At 36.7% G+C, this 21,561-nt stretch overlaps 1 protein-coding gene across 1 annotated transcript in view; it reads right to left on the reverse strand.

Moving 5' to 3' along the window:
- The window catches only part of B52 (serine and arginine rich splicing factor B52), a 110,115-nt gene that overhangs the window by 74,690 nt on the left and 13,864 nt on the right, over window positions 1–21,561 (reverse strand). Inside the window, exons 2-4 of the mRNA XM_090369486.1 lie at window positions 20,290–20,413; window positions 7,274–7,344; window positions 2,698–2,796 (exon numbers count right to left, since the gene is read on the reverse strand). Coding sequence (XP_090225612.1) covers window positions 2,698–2,796; window positions 7,274–7,344; window positions 20,290–20,412 — 293 coding nt within the window. The 5' untranslated portion in view covers window position 20,413. The remainder of the gene's footprint in view (window positions 1–2,697; window positions 2,797–7,273; window positions 7,345–20,289; window positions 20,414–21,561) is intronic.

The following is a 21,561-nucleotide window of genomic DNA, read 5'->3' on the forward strand; positions in this document are numbered from 1 at the left end:
TTTTCTCTCTAACCACTCACTGTAGATGGCTCTATCTTCCAACATTTCCACTAACGTCTGTGTTCCCAAGGTTTGGTTTGGTTCATTCTCTCCTCTTTTCCTCCTATATATTAATGAACTTCTACTCAGTGAAAATCCTTCCATAGTTTTGTATATGATAAACATTGCATTCCAACTTCCAGTTTGAATAACCTTGCACTGCACAAACAGCATCTTCTTAAAAATACACCACCAACTCTTTCCTCAGAGAAAGATTCCTCTCTTATAATATCACAAAAAGTCTACTACTCCTATGCACATTTTCAATGACACTCAGATCTTTAGACCATATCACATACTTATATCATGGAATACCTGACTTCTAATCCCTCTTGGAACAGGCACATCACGAATACTGCGTCCTATGCATCTAAAAAACTGTTTTCTCTTTCACTCTTTGCGATACTTTTCTTTCTAACTTCTCACACAATACAAACCTCAAATCTTCCTTACCACAGAATACTGTTCCCACATCTGGGGTGGTGCACCTAACCTCTCACACTTCTAGACTATTCAAAAGAGGATAGTCAATTTAACTAATGGCCCACCTCTTAAAATGCCTCTCCACCCTGCCTTTTTTCCAATGCTTCTGCTGCATGCATTTTCTATATATATACATATATATATACACACACACACACACACACACCCTACACGGGCACAGTTATTCTGAACAGCCTAACGTAATTCCCCCACCCTCTCTTCCAAACTATTCCCAACATGTGCCACAAACTATTCCCAACATGTGCCACAAACCAGTCAGGTCAGCAACCCCTTTCTGTCAAGCTTCAAACCCACAGAACAATTCTTCTTCTTCCTTGTTTATCCCTCCAACCTGTTTTCTGGAACAACCTTCCTTCATATTTATTTTGTGAAAATTACAATCTAATGTCAAAAGTATCTTCTGTATTCTCAACACTCAACCCATGTACTGTATCAAGTACTTCAGGTTGTAATACCTCTTGTGTTTTCATTAAAAAACTTCAAATGGTATAACTAGTAATGGTAGCATAAACAAAACCTAGCAATCTTGTTATCACATGTGAGAAAATTACTGAATTCCCCCTTGCCTTAACGGTTATCTTTCACATATTGACCAAATGGGTGTGCTAACCACCTATTCACAAACATCTATCACAATGAAACTAAGAGATAAATATAAGAAAAAAAATAAAAAGACAAGATGAGAATTATGAAAATTCCGCAGTTTTAATGAGTATACGGCTAAAAATTTCTCTTGATTAATTAACACCAATGTCTGAACTTGTATTGATATTTCAAACACATTTAAATTAAAAGAGACATATTTCAATACCTTGAACTTTAATCAGGATTTTGTTAATTTTTTATTACCTAACACTAATCAGTTCCTGTGCATGCTGAATTAACAGGCTTTTATTGAAATAGCTAATATGTATCCTGTTATACACTATATTGTCAAAAGTATCTGCAATCCACCCCCCTCAGGGTTTGGGATAAATGAACAACATTCATCAATCACATGCCCTTCATAAAAATCTTTATGGAAGACATGGCTGCTTAAAGTTGCTTTTAAACCAGGGATAGCTGCAAAAGCAACTGCATTCATTCTAGAAGCATGCAACTTTGTTAAAGAAAATATTGTGCCCACCACATCTATGATACAGTAGATGTGGGGTAAGGGTACTGAGATTAGCAGTCACCACTGGATGCCAAATTGGTAATTAATCTGTTTGTGCCATTGCTGCAAACCTGCAAGAATTACTACATGAAAACGCCACTTGGCAGACTGCAGAAACTGACAGAAAGAGATCAGACAGCACTTGAAAAGTTGCCTGTAAATCCTGCCACCAATGGAATACAATACTTTCAACCAACAATTCAGGGAGGCCATAAGAACTAATATTAGTAATATATTACTAATAATATATTATCATCCTTATGTACTAATACAGACAATATGTAAGGAGCTGTATAGCAATGGCTTTTATGGAAAATCTGTGGTATCAATTTCCCTGGTCACAACCCTTCATAAATGGTCATCAGAACACTGGAAATAATAGCATGGCAGCTTGTCCAATCTGAGTTATGGCCACACCTGGGTCTGGCAGATAACTGCCGACCATTATTCACTAGAACATATTGTCTCAGCTGAGAAGTTTGACAGGTGCCATCACAGCCTGGGTTGTTTATAGCAGTTTGGAATTGGACCATTGGTCATTATCATGGAACAATGAAGGCCATACAATATGCCAATGCTCTAGCCAGTTCTGCTCTTTCTATACTGTGACAGCAGTGTGTGGAAGGTCCTTTTCTGTTTCAGCATGACAATGCACACATCATGCCACACAGCCTGTAGTGATTTGGTTTGAAGGCAGTGATATGCAAAAGTTTCATCAGCCTGCCCAGAGCCCTGACCTTAATCTCACTGAACACTTTTGGGGATGATCTGGAACAGTGGCTCCGGGCCTGGCCAGCAATGCCTGAAATCAGCAGATGAACATATTGCTGTGTTGTTGAAAGAGGAATGGACCAAAACACTCTCCTGTTATCAAAAAACTAGTACATAGTCCACATAAGAATATAGTGCGGAAATAAGGCCATGGGGGGGCTGACATGTTTGGCAATAATTTCATTCTTCCAATATACTGAACACACAAACACGTGACAGATACTTACCTATCCCTTCCTCTCCTTCTCCTTAAAGGAGCTCTACGGCCCCTGGGACCTCTCATATCTCCTCCTCGAGGTGATCCACGAGCATGCTCAACTGATACCCTAGGAAACCATGACAAAGGATAAATTAATGTCAGTCATCCGAAATTCCATTATACATAAGGACCTCTGACAGAATAAAAATTATTTACCAGATACTGAAGTAAAGAGAAAAAGAACCACACATGATTCATTTTGGCCCTATCTTTAACACACACACGCAACATGATAATTTTCAAAGTAACTTATTAGAAACAATTATTTAATTAACACAGCTCAACAAACATGGTTGCCACCATCACTATGGCAACTAATAATTTACAGGTCAAGTGAGAATGAATTTCCAGGGTCTGAATCTTGCAAAGATTGACATAGGTTTCAAAGGTACGGTGGACTCTAATATAGATGCTAAATAATTAGTACCATTAGTTTACAGAAAAAATCTTCTGTAATTGGTCAAAGAAATGTCACAAAGAACAACTAATCAATCATGTCCACTTTCAGCTGGACAACACAAAAAATTAAAGTTATCCAGAGAGCATTTTTAGTTTCTTATTCAACATCAATACAGTAAAGTTTATTTATTTTTTAACAGAATGGGGGGAAAATGTTCAAATCCTTTCTTCTCATACTAATATTATACTGTTAATCTTATATAGCTAGTTTGCAGACATGATTGCTGCAAATCAGGCATAACTTAGGGATAAAATTATGCAAATTAAAGTTTATGAAGTTAATATATAGTTAGAAATTAATTACATAAACTTTAAAAGCTTTTTAACATATCACTTGCTTCAGGAAGTTACCATTACATGAAGTTAATACTATCAAGCAACACTAGTACTTTTACCTCATCACAACCCGAGTTTGCTGTGGAATGACTACTAGATCTTGAATAAATTTGTTGAGGCTTCAATTAAAATGTCACAAGTTAACTAGTTTTCAGGGAGTATGAAACTACCCCCCCCATGTGATATTTAAAAATGGAAAAATTCAAATCACTCACTTTCCTGGTTATAAGTTCTTAATACACATTAAGCCATTCCATTGTGAAAAGAATGTTTTTTAGCCTGTAGTCCAATGGCAATCTGTGAGTAACTTAACAAGTTGTCTTTGATTTACTAATTCCATAACATAATTTGAAGATCAAATGTTAAGGAATTAATTTAAAAAATCAACAAGCATAACAATAAACTTTCATAAAAATAATAATTGTATAATAGAAATTATCTTAAATTACAATCCAGGATAATTCCTATCATTTTATAAAATCAGAAGTTGTAACAAGATATTGGTAGTGTTTTCAATAAAGTTAATTACTGGACTGTCAGAAAAGGAACCATATGGAATGGCAAGCAAGATCACTAAACAAGAATGAAAAGTGTTACTTCCAGAACTAATTAAGATCCCTCAGAATTAAGGAATGCCTCACTACTACCCACCGGGTTCACTCACGTTAAAGTTTTCCATGGAGTAACATTTTTGGCTGCTCATTTGCATTTGATTGCATAATTTAAGATCAAAATATATATGCTTCCTGTGCAATAAGACAACAAATGCACAATACCTGGTATTCAACACAATTCCTTTCAAGTAATTAATCTTCTGACAAAGATTAGTTACTTGTAAGGAAGTAAAAATATCTGCCCCATTGTGAAATAATGATACTGTGTTCCTATCATGTTTAACATATACTTTTGTTTAGCAGAGCTTTTGGTGCTACAGCACCAGACAGCTGCCAACTTTCTTTTAATGAAAATATCACAATACTTATGTATATATTTTTAATAAAAAAAGTTTAAAAATTTATTAAAAACAACCTATAGTGTTTTTATTATTATTGGCATATAATAATAATAAAAACAGTGATAAGCCATTCTTCCTTCATCATTACTTCTTTTCTAGCTACAAACTGTTTCAATAAAAAAAAAAACACACACACACCCACCCTATTTTCTCTAACAGCCACTTTATACTATTGGCACTACTGTACTTTGTGATGCATATTTTTGTTTAAACTGAAATTATGCAGCCTTTTGTGTTGCAATACCATCAAAAGAGTGAAACCTATATAAACAAAAACTGTGCACAGCTATGTTTAGAATACAACACTAGAATTATGCCTATAAATAAGGTATACCCACCCATTCCATTCATATAAAATCTGAACAAGGTTTTTCAGTTCAAAAATAAAATAAAGGGAAGTTATTACCTTCATGCTTGAAAATTTCCCTTCTGCAAAAGCAACTGACAATGTTACAAGAATTCTCAGCACCTTGAAAAGATCTGGCAATGATTTTGAGCACACTAATTGCAAGATTTTTGGTGGAGAATAGCTGTTGGAGAATAGTTGCAAAATTCAAAAGGATTTTCTTTCTGATTCCTAAACCCATAAAAAATTGTTATGCAATTCACTGGTCCTCATTTCTGTGACAATTCAAATTATATAGAAAGTAATCATTATGCTTTAGAAACAACTAAGATCTGTCTTCTGGTGATTGGTTTATGCTGTATAAAATGTTAAAGAAGTGGCTCTACAATTTCTCTCTCTATCATTTCAACTTTGTCCTTGCGTTTATCAAATATATATATTTTTTTGTAATGAATTCTTGTTGTTTAAATTCAGATTCCAATTTTTTTCGCATCATATAGAAGGCACTTAAATTCTGCAGTTTATAATGTATTCAAATGACTGAAAATGGTGGACAGCTTGTGATATATTCAAATTCTAATTAATAAAAATGTTATACTTTAATTAATCCCACTCAAAGTTTCTATATAGAATTATTTTTAACACTTGTTTATTCTTTCAATTTTTGGCACCCCAATGAAGTTTGGGGCCCTTAAGCCAGCCCCTGAAAATGCCCATTTTTACATATACAGGTGTTTATAAATGGTGGGAACACTTTCAGTGATTTATTGCACAAAGACTGACAGATATCAGTGTCAAATACTATGCGATTAAAGAAGTTGTCATGTTCTTCTGTCAGTCGTTACAGTTCACAACAAAATTGGCAACGCTTCTTTGTCATCTTCCTTTAACATATGCATCAACTGCAATTTATAAAGCTTCATAGAAAGTTTTTTTAAGAAGAACCTTCCACACTGTCGGGGCTGGCATTTGCAGCTCACGCAATGCTGTCTGCACTGATTTTTTTGGGGCTCCTTGTGAATGTCTCTCTCATTCGTTCCACATTATCAACAGTAATACTGGACCAGCCACTGCTCTTTCCGAAACACAAGCAACCCGTGTTTACAAATTGCTTATGACACTTATAAATAGGTTAGGTTAGTGGCTCCTTACCATACACACTTCGAAATTTCCTTTAAACATCTGTTCCACACTTGTTATCAAACAGTAGCACACGAAATGCCTTCTTGGGACCAGAAGCAGCCATCTTTCAACAAGGCTATGTGCATGGCAGAGGTAAGACAGATAATGCCAACTGGCGGTGAACAATGAAACTACACGCCTCAGCAGTAACAACTGGGAAACTTTCATGTTTTCTTTCACATGGTATAAATAAGTAAATAGTATCTCTCTTACTCCATGTGCAATAAATTATTGAAAGTGTTCCTACCATTTATAAATACCCTATATATAAGTTACTGTAATACTTAACCTGAAACTTTATCAGTGATATTAGCACATCAACTATTAACTTCACTGTTATATCAGTTATTGCTTTAATAATATACACACCTGCCCAAATCATAAGTGAAAAAAAAATAACTGAAGTTAAAATATTTGTCTATAATTCATAAGTGTATAGATTTCAGAACATTATATTATTAGTGGTATGTTACAGAAGTTGCATAAAGCTTGGGTGCCCACTTTCAAGGAGTTAACACATTCACCACTTCCTCACAGCTTAATTCACTTGGAGGGAAAACCATTCCCCACCTCTAGAACTTTTTCTTCCAGCTTGACATAAAAAAAAAAAAAAAAAAACTGATATTTTTGTCAAACAACCTTCATCAGGGGCTGATTAATTCAGTCATAGCAAGAAGAAATTCCAAAAACATCTCTGCCCATTCATTCCAGAATTATTCAATCCCAGATAAAAAAGGTCATAGGGAAAGTGTCAAATTATGTCTCCTATGCAGACTGTAGTCACCACTATTACTCCATTTTTTTTTTTTAAGGATGTCATATTTTGATATCTAGTTTCATCTGACAAGTTTATGTTCTGCCAAAGGGAAGTGTATTGAGATCAGATCATGTTTTTATTCAGAACCAAAAAATTGTAGCTGCCTAAAGATTAAACTGATTTCACTGCTTCATCTTCCCTGGGCAAGGTCAATTAGTATCACCCAATTCACCGATAATATAAAAGTACTGGGCTATTTGTAACCAAGGCAACAGGAGTAGCATAATCAGCACCGACAACATACCACTTGAACTGAGATGAGACTCAGGAAGTATTACTTTAACACTTGGCACTGTTAATATTAAAATAAAATCCAGCCAAAGGTTTAGATCATAATATTCTGATGAAGTATATATACAAAACAATTTTCCCATCAAATTTCAGCTTACCTTTCACCCATAAGTTGCTTCCCATTTAGTTCATATACAGCATCATCAGCATCTCTGTAATCATCAAATTCCTGGGGGAAAAAAATTACATATATTTATATTACTTTATTTAAGGCAAAATACTTATTCCAAAGTAAAAGATCATAGCTGCACAATATTTAATTGCAAAATAACCATTCTTAGCGATTCATTTTGTCCCTATCTTTAAGCCCCACACACACACCACCCTTCATGATAATACTGCAAAACTAACGAAGCAAATAACCAATGAATACCAGTCACCAATGTAGACAACAGCAGCTCTTTCAACTAATTTTTCAATAGCACTGTACTCACCACATGACCATCCTGAATTTCATCACTTCTCAGGAATACCCTCAAAGGGGTTTACTTCTGATTTGAACTATCTTGAAACATGCTGGCTGTAACAGGAATTACTGATGAATCTGAATGGAACTCCACCTTTTAGTCTAATATAAATCCATAGGTCTTATTAGTGGGTATGGGATAACACTGCCATCCCCTTCCTCAGAAGTCAAGGACCTGCTACTTAAACAAAGGTGTTACTACTGCCTACACAAATCATGCAATAGCAAGTATTCAAGAACAATTACAATACACAAGGTTGTTACTTCTAATATTGGAGGTCTGACAAATTTGAATTTTTATGCTTTACTTGCTATTTTGGATTACCCATGTACATTCAACTTTAAAACATATACATGCAGTGTATATACTTTTTAAGTTACGTGCAGATTGGGTGGGGGTGTCACTTGCCACATACCTCCCAACTACAGTCGAACTTGCTTATAACAAGCATCAAGTCACCGACAAAATTCTCATTATAAGCACTATTCACTATATCAGTAATAGCGGAGATGGGGGAACGAACCCCTGGGGCTGTTAGATAATGAACACTTTATATCAGTGATGAGTTAACTTTACCTCCTATTTTTTTAAATTCTCAATAACGTGATAAAAAGATTCAAAAAACAAAAGAAATATCATCAAACTCTAAAGGCTTTGCCTTGTCGCTGCAACCATACATCTGTCTACTACTGAATGTTTCATTTTCTCATATCCCCTAAAGTTCATTTTCCTTATTAGGTTTTTCAAAATCTCCTTCCTTGGTCGTTTTCTTCCTTTCTTTCCCAATATTTTTCCTTCTGAGATATTCACTAAAAATTTGGTATTCACTAATTTTTACTCTAATTACAGAGCTGAAACTCGCTATAGTTGGAGCCAGAACTGTTTTCTTGAATTTTCCCACTTAAATTTTCAAAACCTTCTATTGAATTTCACACAAATGACAAAAATGTGACATCAAGTATGCAATTTTTAGGCCTTTTTCAATTAATTTTTTTACCCCCGCCCTAACCAGCCTAGAGCTTATGAAACCCGACACTTGATTCGTTTCTTGGTGTAAAGCGCGCGAATTTCTTTTTACGGAGAGGAGCAGTTCTGATAAACTGCTCCGCGTGAATACGAGCGAAGCGTGGGAGGTATATATCACGTCACCAGTAAGGGAGAAGTGTAAATAAACAAAAGACGAACAGGAGCTACTGTTTTTGACATAAGAAGCAATAAAGCCATACTACAGTACCAATAACAGTTTATGGAAGGTGAACAGATCGTATATCCTATCTTCAACGTGTATTGCTCCTACGAACAGAAGATCAAGGAAATTCATCTGTTGGAAACGGGAAAAACTGGTGTAAAACTGATATTTCACTGCATTATACTGATATATCACAGATAACACTGCAATGCACATTTGATAAAAAAAAAAAAGTTTGCTTTATTGTAATTGTTTTTAGTAAACAATATCAGAACAGCAGTTTCCTAGGTTTGATCTTCTAACCAAATTTCGAGAAAATATTTCTATTTATAGCTGCGTTATAAACTTCGAAACTGGTGCATCAAAAGAAAGAAAAACAAAATCATCCGCTATGAATTTTTCTTTCTTGAAATGTGTATTGTTCATATTTGTGAACTGCAATATTTGTAACAATACAAAGCTAACAGATTACAACTAACGGCTACTCAAAAAGTATCGTTAGAAGATATTTGCTTGTTACGCTTTGATGTCATCGCAAAGGGAGAAATTCTGTTTTAACTCAGAAGCCGAATAAATTCACTATCCACGATCATAATGCTGTTCTGAACTGCAAAAAACAGATAAACTCCGCTGACAAATAGACTTACTCCCCATCACTTTTATTGTTTTACTGTGGTTTTTGGCAGATGAGTCTGTGACCTAAATGCAGTGCGGTTTCTTGTATTCTCTCTCTCTCCAGGGTCGGACTAGAAAGGGTGGACTCCCTCCCCTAAGGAGTTTTTTCCCCTCAAGTGAAAGAAGGGAATTGGAAATTTCATGAAAATGAACCCTGTTTTTCTTCATTCGGTGAACGGCTACTCTGTCAGCACAAGAGAAGTGAAATTACATTTGCAGCTCAGAATGGAATTCAAACATTGAAACACATGACATTTTATGGTGAATTTTTCGGGCGTTGTGTGATAATGAAAATTCAATTTTTCTCTGGAAATTTTTTGATGATATCAAATGCATATCAAGGAAATATTGAAGTATTCAATAACAATTACTTACAATTTCCCAATCCCTCACTATGAGTAACGGATTGTTCTCACAATCTGTTACTAGCTGCGCATTTTTTTTTTCGTTTGTACACCAGTGAGATGCATGTGAAGTTCCTTCGATATCAGTTTTCGAAGTTTATAACGCAGCTATGAATAGAAATATTTTCTTGAAATTTCGTAAGAAGATCAAATATACACCCATGAAACTGCTGTTCCGATTTAGTCCTCTAGAAACAATTACAATAAAGCGAACTTTTTTTTTTTATGAAATGCACATTGTAGTGATCAGTTTTACGACAGTTTTTTTTCTTTCCGCTTCCAGTAGATGAATTTCCTTGATTTTTTTTTTTTTTTTGTAGATAATACATATTGAAGAAAGAAAATGCAATATTTTAGTTTTTCAAAACCAATAAAGCTACTGTTCTGAGTGAGCCATGCAAATTAGTGTTCGCAAGTAATGATGCTCAACTGTTTGTTTTCCACGAAAGTTGTTTACAGTTTCATTTTCTCCTTGGATCACCTTGGTAACGCTAATGACATAAGCTTGACCAGTCAATTATCTCTCTGCGTGCGTTGATTCGTTTTAGCCAGAGGCGCCGAGCTGACGCGCGAATTTTTGAACTAATGAAGTAACGCGTTTTATTTTCAATTTTCAAAGCTTGGATCTTGTTTTGCCGACATCAAAATTTAATAAATTGAAATGTGATCGTACATTTTTGCTGTTTTAGAGTGAATTAATAGTTTTTGCTGAGCGCTAAAGGTAGGAAATCAAAGAATATACTTCTGTTTATGTATATTGAGAGTTTCAATTTGGAAAATTGAGTAGAAATTATGAAAATTATTAGTTTTCTTCGGGGGGGAGCAACTTTCGAGTTAGGGTCAAAAATTAAGACAAAAACAGGGCGGACCAGGCTCGGGTTAAATTAACCTTCACTGTTTAAAGTTAGCTTGCTTTTTTCCCCATCCTATTCTAGGGCTTAAATTTATATCCAAGATGGTTTCTCCCAAGTTGAAGATTCAAAATTTGTGCGTGCCTGCATGTTTACAATGCACATTTCATTTTACAGCTAAACCTATCCTTGGATGTATAGGGTATGTTCTTTCTGTCATTTTGGCAGTAAGCAACTAAATCAAAATTACATAATGGGGGATTTTAACAGTCCAGACTAGAACTTATGGGTTGGTAGTTCATACACTAGCAACACTTTTGTGGATTTATTGGATGAGTTTCAAACAGCAGCAGGTTAGAGAAGCAACAAGAGAGTAAAACTCTTGATCTGATTATCGACATTGCTTATTGATGATTTAAGAATCTACACTAAAAGAGCCAATAGGTGGCAGTGATCATTGTACTGATTTAGGATTTATACCATCAAGGGTTAAAGGGAAGGTTTTTCCTTTAGTATAAGTGACCACACTGGTCTCAGACAGCTTTTAAATTATATACGGTGGGAACTGATGACGTTACCATCAGAAAATGGTAAGCGTTCAAGGAATTAACCATAGAAGCAACTAGGCTTTAAACACCAGCTAAGAAATACCCTTCAAGGCAAAGACAAATGGATGTCAGATGAACTAATGAGACACACAGTAAAGAAGGAAGAAAAATGCATTTGATGCAAATAAATTATCAGGTGATACAGAAGTCCATGACAGATATAAACTAGTCTGCAATCAAGTCAATATCAGGCAAGCTAATGCAGATGAGAAATGCTTAGCAAAGAATGTAAAAACAAATAGCAAAGAATTCTTTTCTTATGTAAACACTAGAAGGAAGGAAATGAATCACATTGGTCCACATGATATTGATGAATCAACTGTTGATGATCCTGCTTAGGCTGCTGACAACCTAAATAAGTATTTTGCATCTACATTCACAAATAAAGAATTATTTAGGGAAGTGGATGCCAGAAGTTTATCAAATTACTAGGGAGCTAAATGATTTTGTAATAACTCAGAAAAGTGGAAGAGAAATAGCTGAAAATAAAGACACCTGGGGTGGATGGATCTATCCAATTATATCAAGGTAGGCACCAAGCAAATCCATAGCCATAATTATAGTATCTAATTTGATTGGATACTCTAATGCAGCAACAATAGAACTGGATTCTTCAGGTAAGTGAATGACAGAAGTTTATGAAATTACCATGGAGATAAATGATTTTATAATAACGGAAAGTAGAAGAGAAACTGCTGAAAATAAAAATAAGAAATACACCTGGGGTGATGGGACCTACTAAATTATATCAAGGGAGGCACCTTTGCTTTTGTAAAGGTGACTACATTGGTCTGATTTTTTTAAATTCTATACATGGGACCAACTGATGAAGTTACCAAAAGCAAATTCTAAATGGGAAGCATTCAGGAATTAATCTTGGAATCTACTAGGCTTTTCTTACCAACTAAGAAATACTGTTCAAAGTTTAGACCTAAATGGATGTTAGTTGAACTAAAGAGACTCTTGGTAGAGAAGAAAAACACATGGGCAAAGGATGTTAGGCAAGCAAAGGCAGATTGCTAGAAATCTTTGGCAAGGAAAAACAGTAAAGACTTCTTTACTTATGCTAAAAGAAAGGGGATGAACCTGCTCAGGTAGCTGACAAACTGAATGAGTATTTTGCATCTACATTTACACATGAGGAATGTCTGTAAGGAAGTGGAGGCCAGAAGCTTAGCAAATTCTTTCAGAGAGCTAAATGATTATGTAATAACTGAGAGGATAGAGGAGGAGAAATTATTGAAATTAAACATAAAAAAAAAGGCACCTGGGATGGATGGATGGGATCTATCCAGTTATACTGAAGGAAGTAGCAAAGGAAGTAAGCAAACCCTTAGCAACAATTATGAAAGCTTCCCTGGCCTTAGGGGAGGTCCCCATGGACTGGAGATGTGCAAATGCACTCCCAATTCACAAAGGGAGACAAGTAATTACAGACCTGTTAGTTTAACTTCTGTTCCAGGGAAAGATCTGTGAAAAGTTACGACTTAGGATCCTATCTCCATCAATTTGGCCTCCTCATTAACCCTGGCAAATCAGCCCAAATTGTCTTTTCTCTTAAGCGCCAACCCACTGAAATCCAAGCTTCTCTAGACGGCATTCCCTTCCCAGTGGTCAAGATGCATACAGACTTGGGAGTCGTCTTTGACTATAAACTGAGCTTCAACCCCCACACTGACAAGCTCACAGCAAAATTCTGTCAAATGCACTGGACCACAAAACAACTGCTCCACGTTAGGGATCTGGATGTGACTTGACGGTACATATACACCTCAGTATACTCCGTCGTACTGTATGCCTCGGAAATTTGGGGGTCCGCGGCCCCTACCAACATCAAGCGTGTGTACTCCGCCGAATACTGGCTCCTTCGTTGGATCACGCAAAAACATCGTCATCCACCCCAGCAAAGGACAACTGCGATGGCGACGTCACTTCACTTTGCCCGACTTCCAGATCTTGTATTTGAAAAACGCCTTGTTCTCACTGTCAAGATGACAACCGGAATGGTCTCGGAGCCAAGCATCTGGGAACTGTGTGGCTGGAGGATCCCTCTACCCGGACTGAGGTCAGCTCCCACGCTCACAGCTCACTATAACAGACTATCACTCAGTGACCGCTTTCTCCACAGGGAGATGCTCCCCACAATCCTTTCAATTGACAGCGACCTCTGTAGGTCTGTGAAGGATCGGAGGTACCGAAGAGAGATCCTTAAGAGCCTGACCTTGGCCAGGCAAAGTGCACGTTGATAAGGGCAGCATAATAATGCCCAATATATTGTAAATAATGTTCAAAGCACGATGTCTTTATGAATATGTTGTAAATAAAGTCAAGAATATCTTTATGAATATAAATATCAATATAACATAATGTAAATCTGAATATCTTTATTATTTCATTGTAAATATTGTGAAAAGCATAATATCCTGTAAATAATCTGACACTGATTCTATTTTATTGTTGGCTCTGGGGGATGAGCCCGAACTTCGATGTGGGCCCCGTCTCCCCAAGGCTATTATTGTCCACCATCCAATGTAAAACCCCTGGCATTGCTGCTGTGAAGGGTCTATTGTATATACCACATTTGTATACAATAAAGATTATATATATATATAATAGTCAGTGGTTAAAGAAGCAGTGCAGGATCATCTAGAAAGACTGCAGTTATAATTCAGACACAGCATGGGTTTAGGGAGAAGTCCAGTGTGACAAATTTGATTGGATACTATGTAGTCGCAAAAGGAACTAGATGCAAAAAAATAATTTTGATATCATATATTTGGATTTCAGGAAATCTTTTGATACTGTTGCACATGGAAGTGCTGTACGAATTGGAGCAGAATGGCATTAAGGGAAAGTTGCCACAAAGGATAAAAGGATAGTTGAGTGGGAGAAGAGTGGTAATCAACGAACACTGCTCTTTGTGAATGAATGTTATTAGTGGATTCCCCAGAGTTCAGTGTTGGCCCATTGTTTTCTGTATTTATCAACGATATTGATGAAGATATATTAGGCTTAATGTCTAAGTTTGCAGATGATACGAAGGTTGGCAGGGTTGTTAATGACAATAATGATAGTATACTACTGCAACAAGATCTGGAAAAGTTCAGCAGATGGGCTGAGGGGTGGCAACTGATGTTTAACATTGACAAATGTAAAGTAAAGTAGTGAATGTGTGAAGCAGTAATCCCAGACTAATGTACCAGCTGGGTGGCACTACATTCCGGTTAGTTTGAGTATGAAAAGGACCTGGGGGTAATTGTGCAGTCAGATATGAAATTTTTTGAGCAGTGCAAACAGGATACAAGAGTAGCTCATGGTGTGTTGTCAATGATATACAGGAATTTTTCTAGCAGGGATAAGGAGGTCACTGTCCCCTGGTATAAGGCAATGGTTAGGCCACATCTTGAGTACTGCATACAGGTCTGGAAGCTTCATTTTAGAAAGGATGTAGAGCTTCTGGAACAAATACAAAGAAGGGCAACAAGACTGGTAAGTGGAACAAAGGGTTGCTGTTAACAAGAAAGGCTTCATTTCTGCAAATTGCAGAATCTGTAGACTAGGCACCTGTGAGGTGATCTAACTGATTTGTACAAGGCCTTCAATGGTTAGCAAGCTCAATGCTGATGGGACATAAATTCAAATTGAGGACAAGACAATTGTAGAATGTGTGTGGAAATTTATCTTTAGCCAGCAGGTGGTGGATAGTTAGAACAAACTTCCATCTTTTATAGCAGAGGTCAACAACTTATAAGTTCTAGGCAGAACTAGAGAAACACTTAGAGTTAATGGATGGATGAAATGGGAAGAGTTTTTTTTGGGTGATGCTATATAAGCTTGCTTTCTTGCATCATGCCTCTACTAATGCTAATGCTAAAAAATAATTTTTGACATCATACTTTTCTGTATTTACTGATACCGATGAAGGTATATCAGGCTTACCATCTTTAAGTCTGCAGATAATGCAAATGTTGGCAGGGTGGTTAATGACAGTATGTTACTGCAACAGGATCTATTAAAATTAGGCAGCTGTACCGAGAAATGGCAATTTAGGTTTAACATTAACAAATGCAAAGACTGCATATGCGTAGCAGCAATCCCAGATAGTAGTAGAACACTTACAAAACACAAGTTTAACGGGAGCTAAAAAAGTTTGCTTTATTTTATTACATATGATGCACTGTGCACCAGCAAAGCTAAAATTCAAATAACTGTCATCATACGTTTTGGCCTTTTATTAGTTGGTTTCTGTTTTTTCAATTCGGATTTTTTGAGGAAAGAAGGCTGCGATTGTTCATCCTCACTTTGAAGTGTGACAATATTGTGTTTGCTTTCATCAACCACAGTTGCACTACTAGAAATACTTGCTTCGCATTTTAAAATTCCTTCTTTCAACCACAAATCTATGGTCACATATTTTAATAATAATATTTCGAGATACTAATAATTATCAAAAAAAAAATTTATAAAAGGAAGTGAGTTTACTTATATCGGTTTGCTTCCTCCTCTCCTTCAACCCGTGTACTCCAGGCTAAATCGCATATTAGATCATCACATTGCTACTTTTTCGTAGATGGCATTACTGCTATGCATACTTTTCTATGCAAAGCTCGCCAAAATAAAGTGTTCCGCAGCCTATTTGATTACACATGCCAGTATATTAATATACGCGAAAAAAATAATGTTAAAAATTATAATGATAAAAGCAGTGTATGCTACAAATATGCAAAATTTATTTTATTTTTTTTTAATTATTAATTACGATTGTTCACATCTCATGGACCACAGTTTGGGAAACTGTTGTTCTAAGTAGTGCAGACTGGCTGCTAGAGCAGCATGTGGTGTTTTGTCAATGATATACAGGAATTTTGGTAGTGAGGTGATCATTCCACTGTATAAGGCAATAGTCATACCACATCTTGAGTACTGCATACAGGCCCAGAGGCCTCACTTCAGGAAGAATGTAGGGCTACTGGAGCAGATACAGGAAGTGCAATGAGATTGGCGAGGGGAACAAAACTGTGCTTTTACCAATTAAGGCTTCAGTTCTGCAAACCGTAGCATCTGGATACCAGGCCCCTGCAAGGCAATCTAATTGTAATTGAAGCATTCAAGGCTTTGAATGGACTGATCAAGCTCAAGGCTGATGGGATTTTTTCTCTTGCTCAGAGTACACACGAGCACATAAATCTAAACCAAAGGATGGTTGCAGAATACAGATCCAACAAACAGAAAAACTAGAAATGATCCTGGAAAGCAATGCCAATGGCAGTTTCTAGGACCTTGCTCTGCAAATATCACATTAAGTAAGCAAGACTTCACAATGTGATCAACCAGCTCCCTAATAAAGCTAAGATAGGACCAGATGGCTTCCCCTTGTTCATTAAAGTTTGCAGCATTTACATCCTCAAGCCCCTAGTGAAGGCTTTTAAAAGCATCATTAGGACAGGCACTGTACCTGCAGGATGGGACACATACTTAGTTACTCGTGACCCAAAAAAGACAACCTGAGGATCACAAATGTTTCAAACCCATTTCTGCCATTGGCTCTTTACTAAAGATTTTCAAAAAGGCTATCCTTCCAAAGCTAGCAGATCAATGCTTCCCTCATAAGCTACCTTACTTGTATACTGTTATTAAAGGACACTTGACAACCAACAACCTCCTGGAAATGCTATTTAGAATCCAGAATGCCATCAGATGCAAAGCCCAACTTGATATAATTTTCTTTTACATGAAGACAGCCTATGATAATATTAACATCCCAGCACTTCTGCACATTCTCAAATTATTTTGGAATATTTGAGGGAATTCTGCAGTTCCTGCAAGCATTACTATCTTGCAGGAAGCTGATTATTACACAACCTGTAACAGGAACTGGGTATTACTAGAGGCTTGCTGCAAGGGGGAAAGAGTTCTCTTGGCCTTCCTCTTTGCAGATGCTTTGGAACCATTCCTTGTCGCATCAGATAACTTTCTGTGTTATGCAGATGATATGAAGTTTTACATACAAACAAAGGATCAGAAGAGACTACTTGAGGTGATCACACACAGTGCCAACAAATTAAACAGCTAGAAGTTTACCTTGGAACAACTGGCCTAAAGCTAAACCCCCAAATCTGCCCAACTGTCGATCCAAAAAAACCAAATCAGTGAATAAAGTTACTGTCCAATCAGGGGCACAAGAATTAAATCTGCTAACTGTCCTTCCAGCACTTCTCAAACAAAAGCAAAGATGTATACAGCATTATGGGCCATTAGACAGGAGATGAGGGATGCCCCAACCCAAAGGTGATCATGCAATACACCGGTTTGCCTCATGCCTATTCTGCTCTATGCATCGTCCATTTGGCCCTCTACAACTGAAACTTAGCTGAAAAAACATTACAGCACCGAATATAGGATTTATCGATGGTTGAACAGTCAGAAGAAGAGCCTTCACCATCTCATGTGCTATTTTCCATACCAACTGGAGCACTACCCTATGGAAACAAGTTATTAACAGGAACCTACGTATTTTTATGAAGCTACTTACTGGGAGAATCTCTTCTCCAAACATTGCAGATGTGGTTACCACTGCCGGTGGCAGGAGTAATGGTAGTGACTATCTCCCACCGAGAAGCCTAATATGCATCAAATAGGTGTTCCCAACAACAACTGCAAGATCTTCAATGCCCTAAAAATTGATGCAGAGAGAGACTCTGCACAGACAAGGCCTACTGTAACCTAATCATAAAAAAGCACATATCGCACTCTGCAACTCTAACCATTTGGTAAGTACAGTACTCTAGTTATCTTCTGTATTTTCTGTTACGGGACATTTCACATGGTATGAAACAGTTCATGTAACATTTTAATAAAATATGTATATTTGAAAATGTAGCAATGTATATTTGTAGCTAAATACAGTACTCAGTATATTTGTTAGTTCTTAATTAATAAAACAGAGCTGTGATGCTCTGAGTTGTTAAATATTAATTTATAGAAAAGAGAAATTCACCTCAATATTTTGCGCAGAACACTTCAGTGCGAAACTCACCAAAATTTAACCACCTCAAACGCCTTCTCACACCCAAAGAGAAAGACATACCAATGATTTGCCGCATCTGGAATCTATTGTTAAGATTCCCCAACCCGACCCCAAAATACATCAAACCTCCAACATGCAACCTTCCTAAAGTGAGGTCTGCAAACCTGTACACAGTACTCCAAGGTGTGGCCTGGCCATTGCCTTATACAAAAGGATAATCACCTCTTTATCCCTGCTAGCAAAATTCCAGTATATCATTGACAAGATCCCATGAGCTGCTCTGGCAACCTGTCTGAACTGCTCAAAAAACTTCATATCTAGCTGCACAATTACCCCAGGTGTTTTTGCATTCTCCACTAACCTGAGTGCAGTATCACACAGTTGATACGTCACTGGGGTTACTGCTACCCATACGCAGTACTTTACATTTGTCAACATTAAACTTCAGTTGCCACTTCTCAGCCCATCTCCTCAACATTTCTAGATCCCGTTGCAGTAGTATACTATCATTAATAATCCTGCCAATTCGTATCATCTGCAAACTTAGACATTAACCCTTATATACCTTCATCAACATCACTGATAAATACAGAAAACAAAAATGGGCCTAGCACAGATCCCAGGGGAATCAATAACAATAGTCCACAAAGAGCAGTGCCCATTGGTTACTACTCTGTTTTCTCCCACTCAACCATCCTTTTATCCATTGTATCAATTGCCCTTAATGCCATAATGCTCAAATTTGTACAGCAGCCTTCCATGTGCAACAGTACCAAACGTTTTCCTGAAATCCAAGTATATATCAAAATTTTTTTGCATCCAATTCCTTTGTGACCACATCATAGTATCCAATCAAATTTGTCAGACAATAAATCAATACTGTCTGAACTATAAGATGATCCTGCAGCGCTTCTTTAACAAGTGACTCCATCATGGATATAGCTTAGCTTAATTTTCAGCACTAAAAATTATGCTAAGCTACATCCACAATCTAGTCATTACATCACATCACAGCACAGCACAGCACATAAGGACTCCTTAAAATATCACCAGCGACTCCATTATTTTTCTTGGAACAGAAGTTAAATTAACAGGTCGTCTGTAATTACTCGCGTCACCCTCTGATCCCCCATTTGAACATCTCCGGTCCACGGGGACCTCAGTTAAGTTCAAGGAAGTTTTCATAATTATGGCTAAGGGTTTGCTTACTTTCTTTGCTGCCTCCTAAAATAACAGGATAGATCCCAACCACCCCAGGTGCCATTTTACTTAAATTTCAAAAAAGAATGCAACTTCACTGCCACGTACACACACATCCCTGCTATCTTGCCTATCCTTTTTTAACACTAAATAAAGTGGAAATTTTCCTTACTTATGATAAAATTGAAAAGACAGATAGATATTTGGGCACATTCAGAAGATAAAAATATTAAAACATTGCACTGTTTTCCATCTCAAGATCAGTGCAGACTAAAGGTTAAATGTACAACTACACTGCAACAATAGGAGATGCACAGACTTTATACATACAGACACAAACTTTAACATATACAATTATTACTAATTCTGTCCAGGAAGGTCACCATGAGCATACTGCATCACTTTGAAAAATTTAAGATGTCATGCAAACTACAGTTCACCAACCACCCTACCCATACCGAAACTACCATTTTGTGTCAAGAACCCAGAGAGAGAGAACACGCACACAGTCCTTAATTTTTTAAAATGTTTATACTTCCTTGGTAATGGTTACATATTTTAACAATATTTTTAACATGGTTGCCAATCATTTTGGAGCCATAAAAAACAATTACATCTTAATATCACGGCACTTCATAAATAATAACCTTAAAGAGCAACATAAAAATCACATTACCAAATTAGCTTACTCACCACAAATCCAAAGCCATTCTTTATAACAATTTCTCTTATTTTTCCATATCCTTTAAAGAATTTCTCCAGATCCCTTTCACGTACATCATAACTCAGTCGTCCAATGAAAAGCCTGGTTCCCATCCTGAAATAAAACAAATAATAAGTTTCCTACTAAACTGGCAACAGTTTAGTAGTAATAAACAACCAAAAAAACACTAATGATACTATAAATCACTTAAGTATATTTTACTAGCAAAAATGATACAACTCAAGCCTTAAATCTTCAGTGATTTGCCAGGGTTGAATTTGAGGATCGCTGTGAAGAGTGTGTGTGTGTGTGTGTGTGTGTGTGTGTTATGGAGGTTTAATGGTGCATAAGCTGCTGAGGCTATAGTGCGCCTTCGCTGTGAAGAATTTATTATCGCTCCTATAGTAAATGTAGAAAGAGTAGAAAGGAACACACAGAAGCCAAGAGTTCAGAAATTCAAATTCTACTTGCTACCAAGTTGAATCCAAACTATATATATTTTTATAAAATTTAAACTTCCCTACACTACAGTGAAGAGAAGTTTAAAATTCTGCACTACTTATCTGTGTGATACCACGTCTGATATCCCAACAATAAATGATTTTGATGCCTTGATCAGCACTTCAAATTCATCAAATTTATTTTCTATACTTCTAGCATTAGTGTACATGCATCTATTCTTACTCTTAGTTACCCTAACACAGGCAATGTATTTACTTGTTCCATAATGACTTCCAGCATCTCTTGAAATCCCCAGAATCTTGCTCTCTTGGCTGCTGCTTATTACAACAGAAGCAGTGTAAGAATTGCATTTGCTTCTACTGTTAATCTTTTAGTCTATGAATCCCCTGCCAAGCTAGCAATTTTCAGACCCACCTAACACTGCCTCAATAGCATCAGCAAATATTCTTGCATTGTTTCTATTTAAATGTATCACTGTAGAAGCGGTTTCTCCTGTTTGCAAGCACAGACCACGCTGAAAAAAATTCCAGACCTGTAAGCAGTACTCAAGGTGTGGCCTGACCACTGCCTTATACAAAGGTATAAAACACCTTGCCCTGCTAGCAAAATTCCTAGACCTGATCTGGCAGCCCATCTGCACTGATCAGAGAACTACACATCTGACAGAACTATTTACCCCCTGGTAATTTTTATTCTCTACCTCCCTGAAAGTAGTACCACACAGTTCGTACACTTCTCTTGGGTTACTGCTACCCATACGCAGCACTTTGCATTTGTTAATATTAAACTTCGGTTGCCAC

This window comes from Mastigoproctus giganteus, chromosome 3 (genome assembly GCF_048544385.1).
Source record: "Mastigoproctus giganteus isolate SK-2022 chromosome 3, ASM4854438v1, whole genome shotgun sequence".
In the NCBI taxonomy this organism is placed as follows: Eukaryota; Metazoa; Arthropoda; class Arachnida; order Uropygi; family Thelyphonidae; genus Mastigoproctus; species Mastigoproctus giganteus.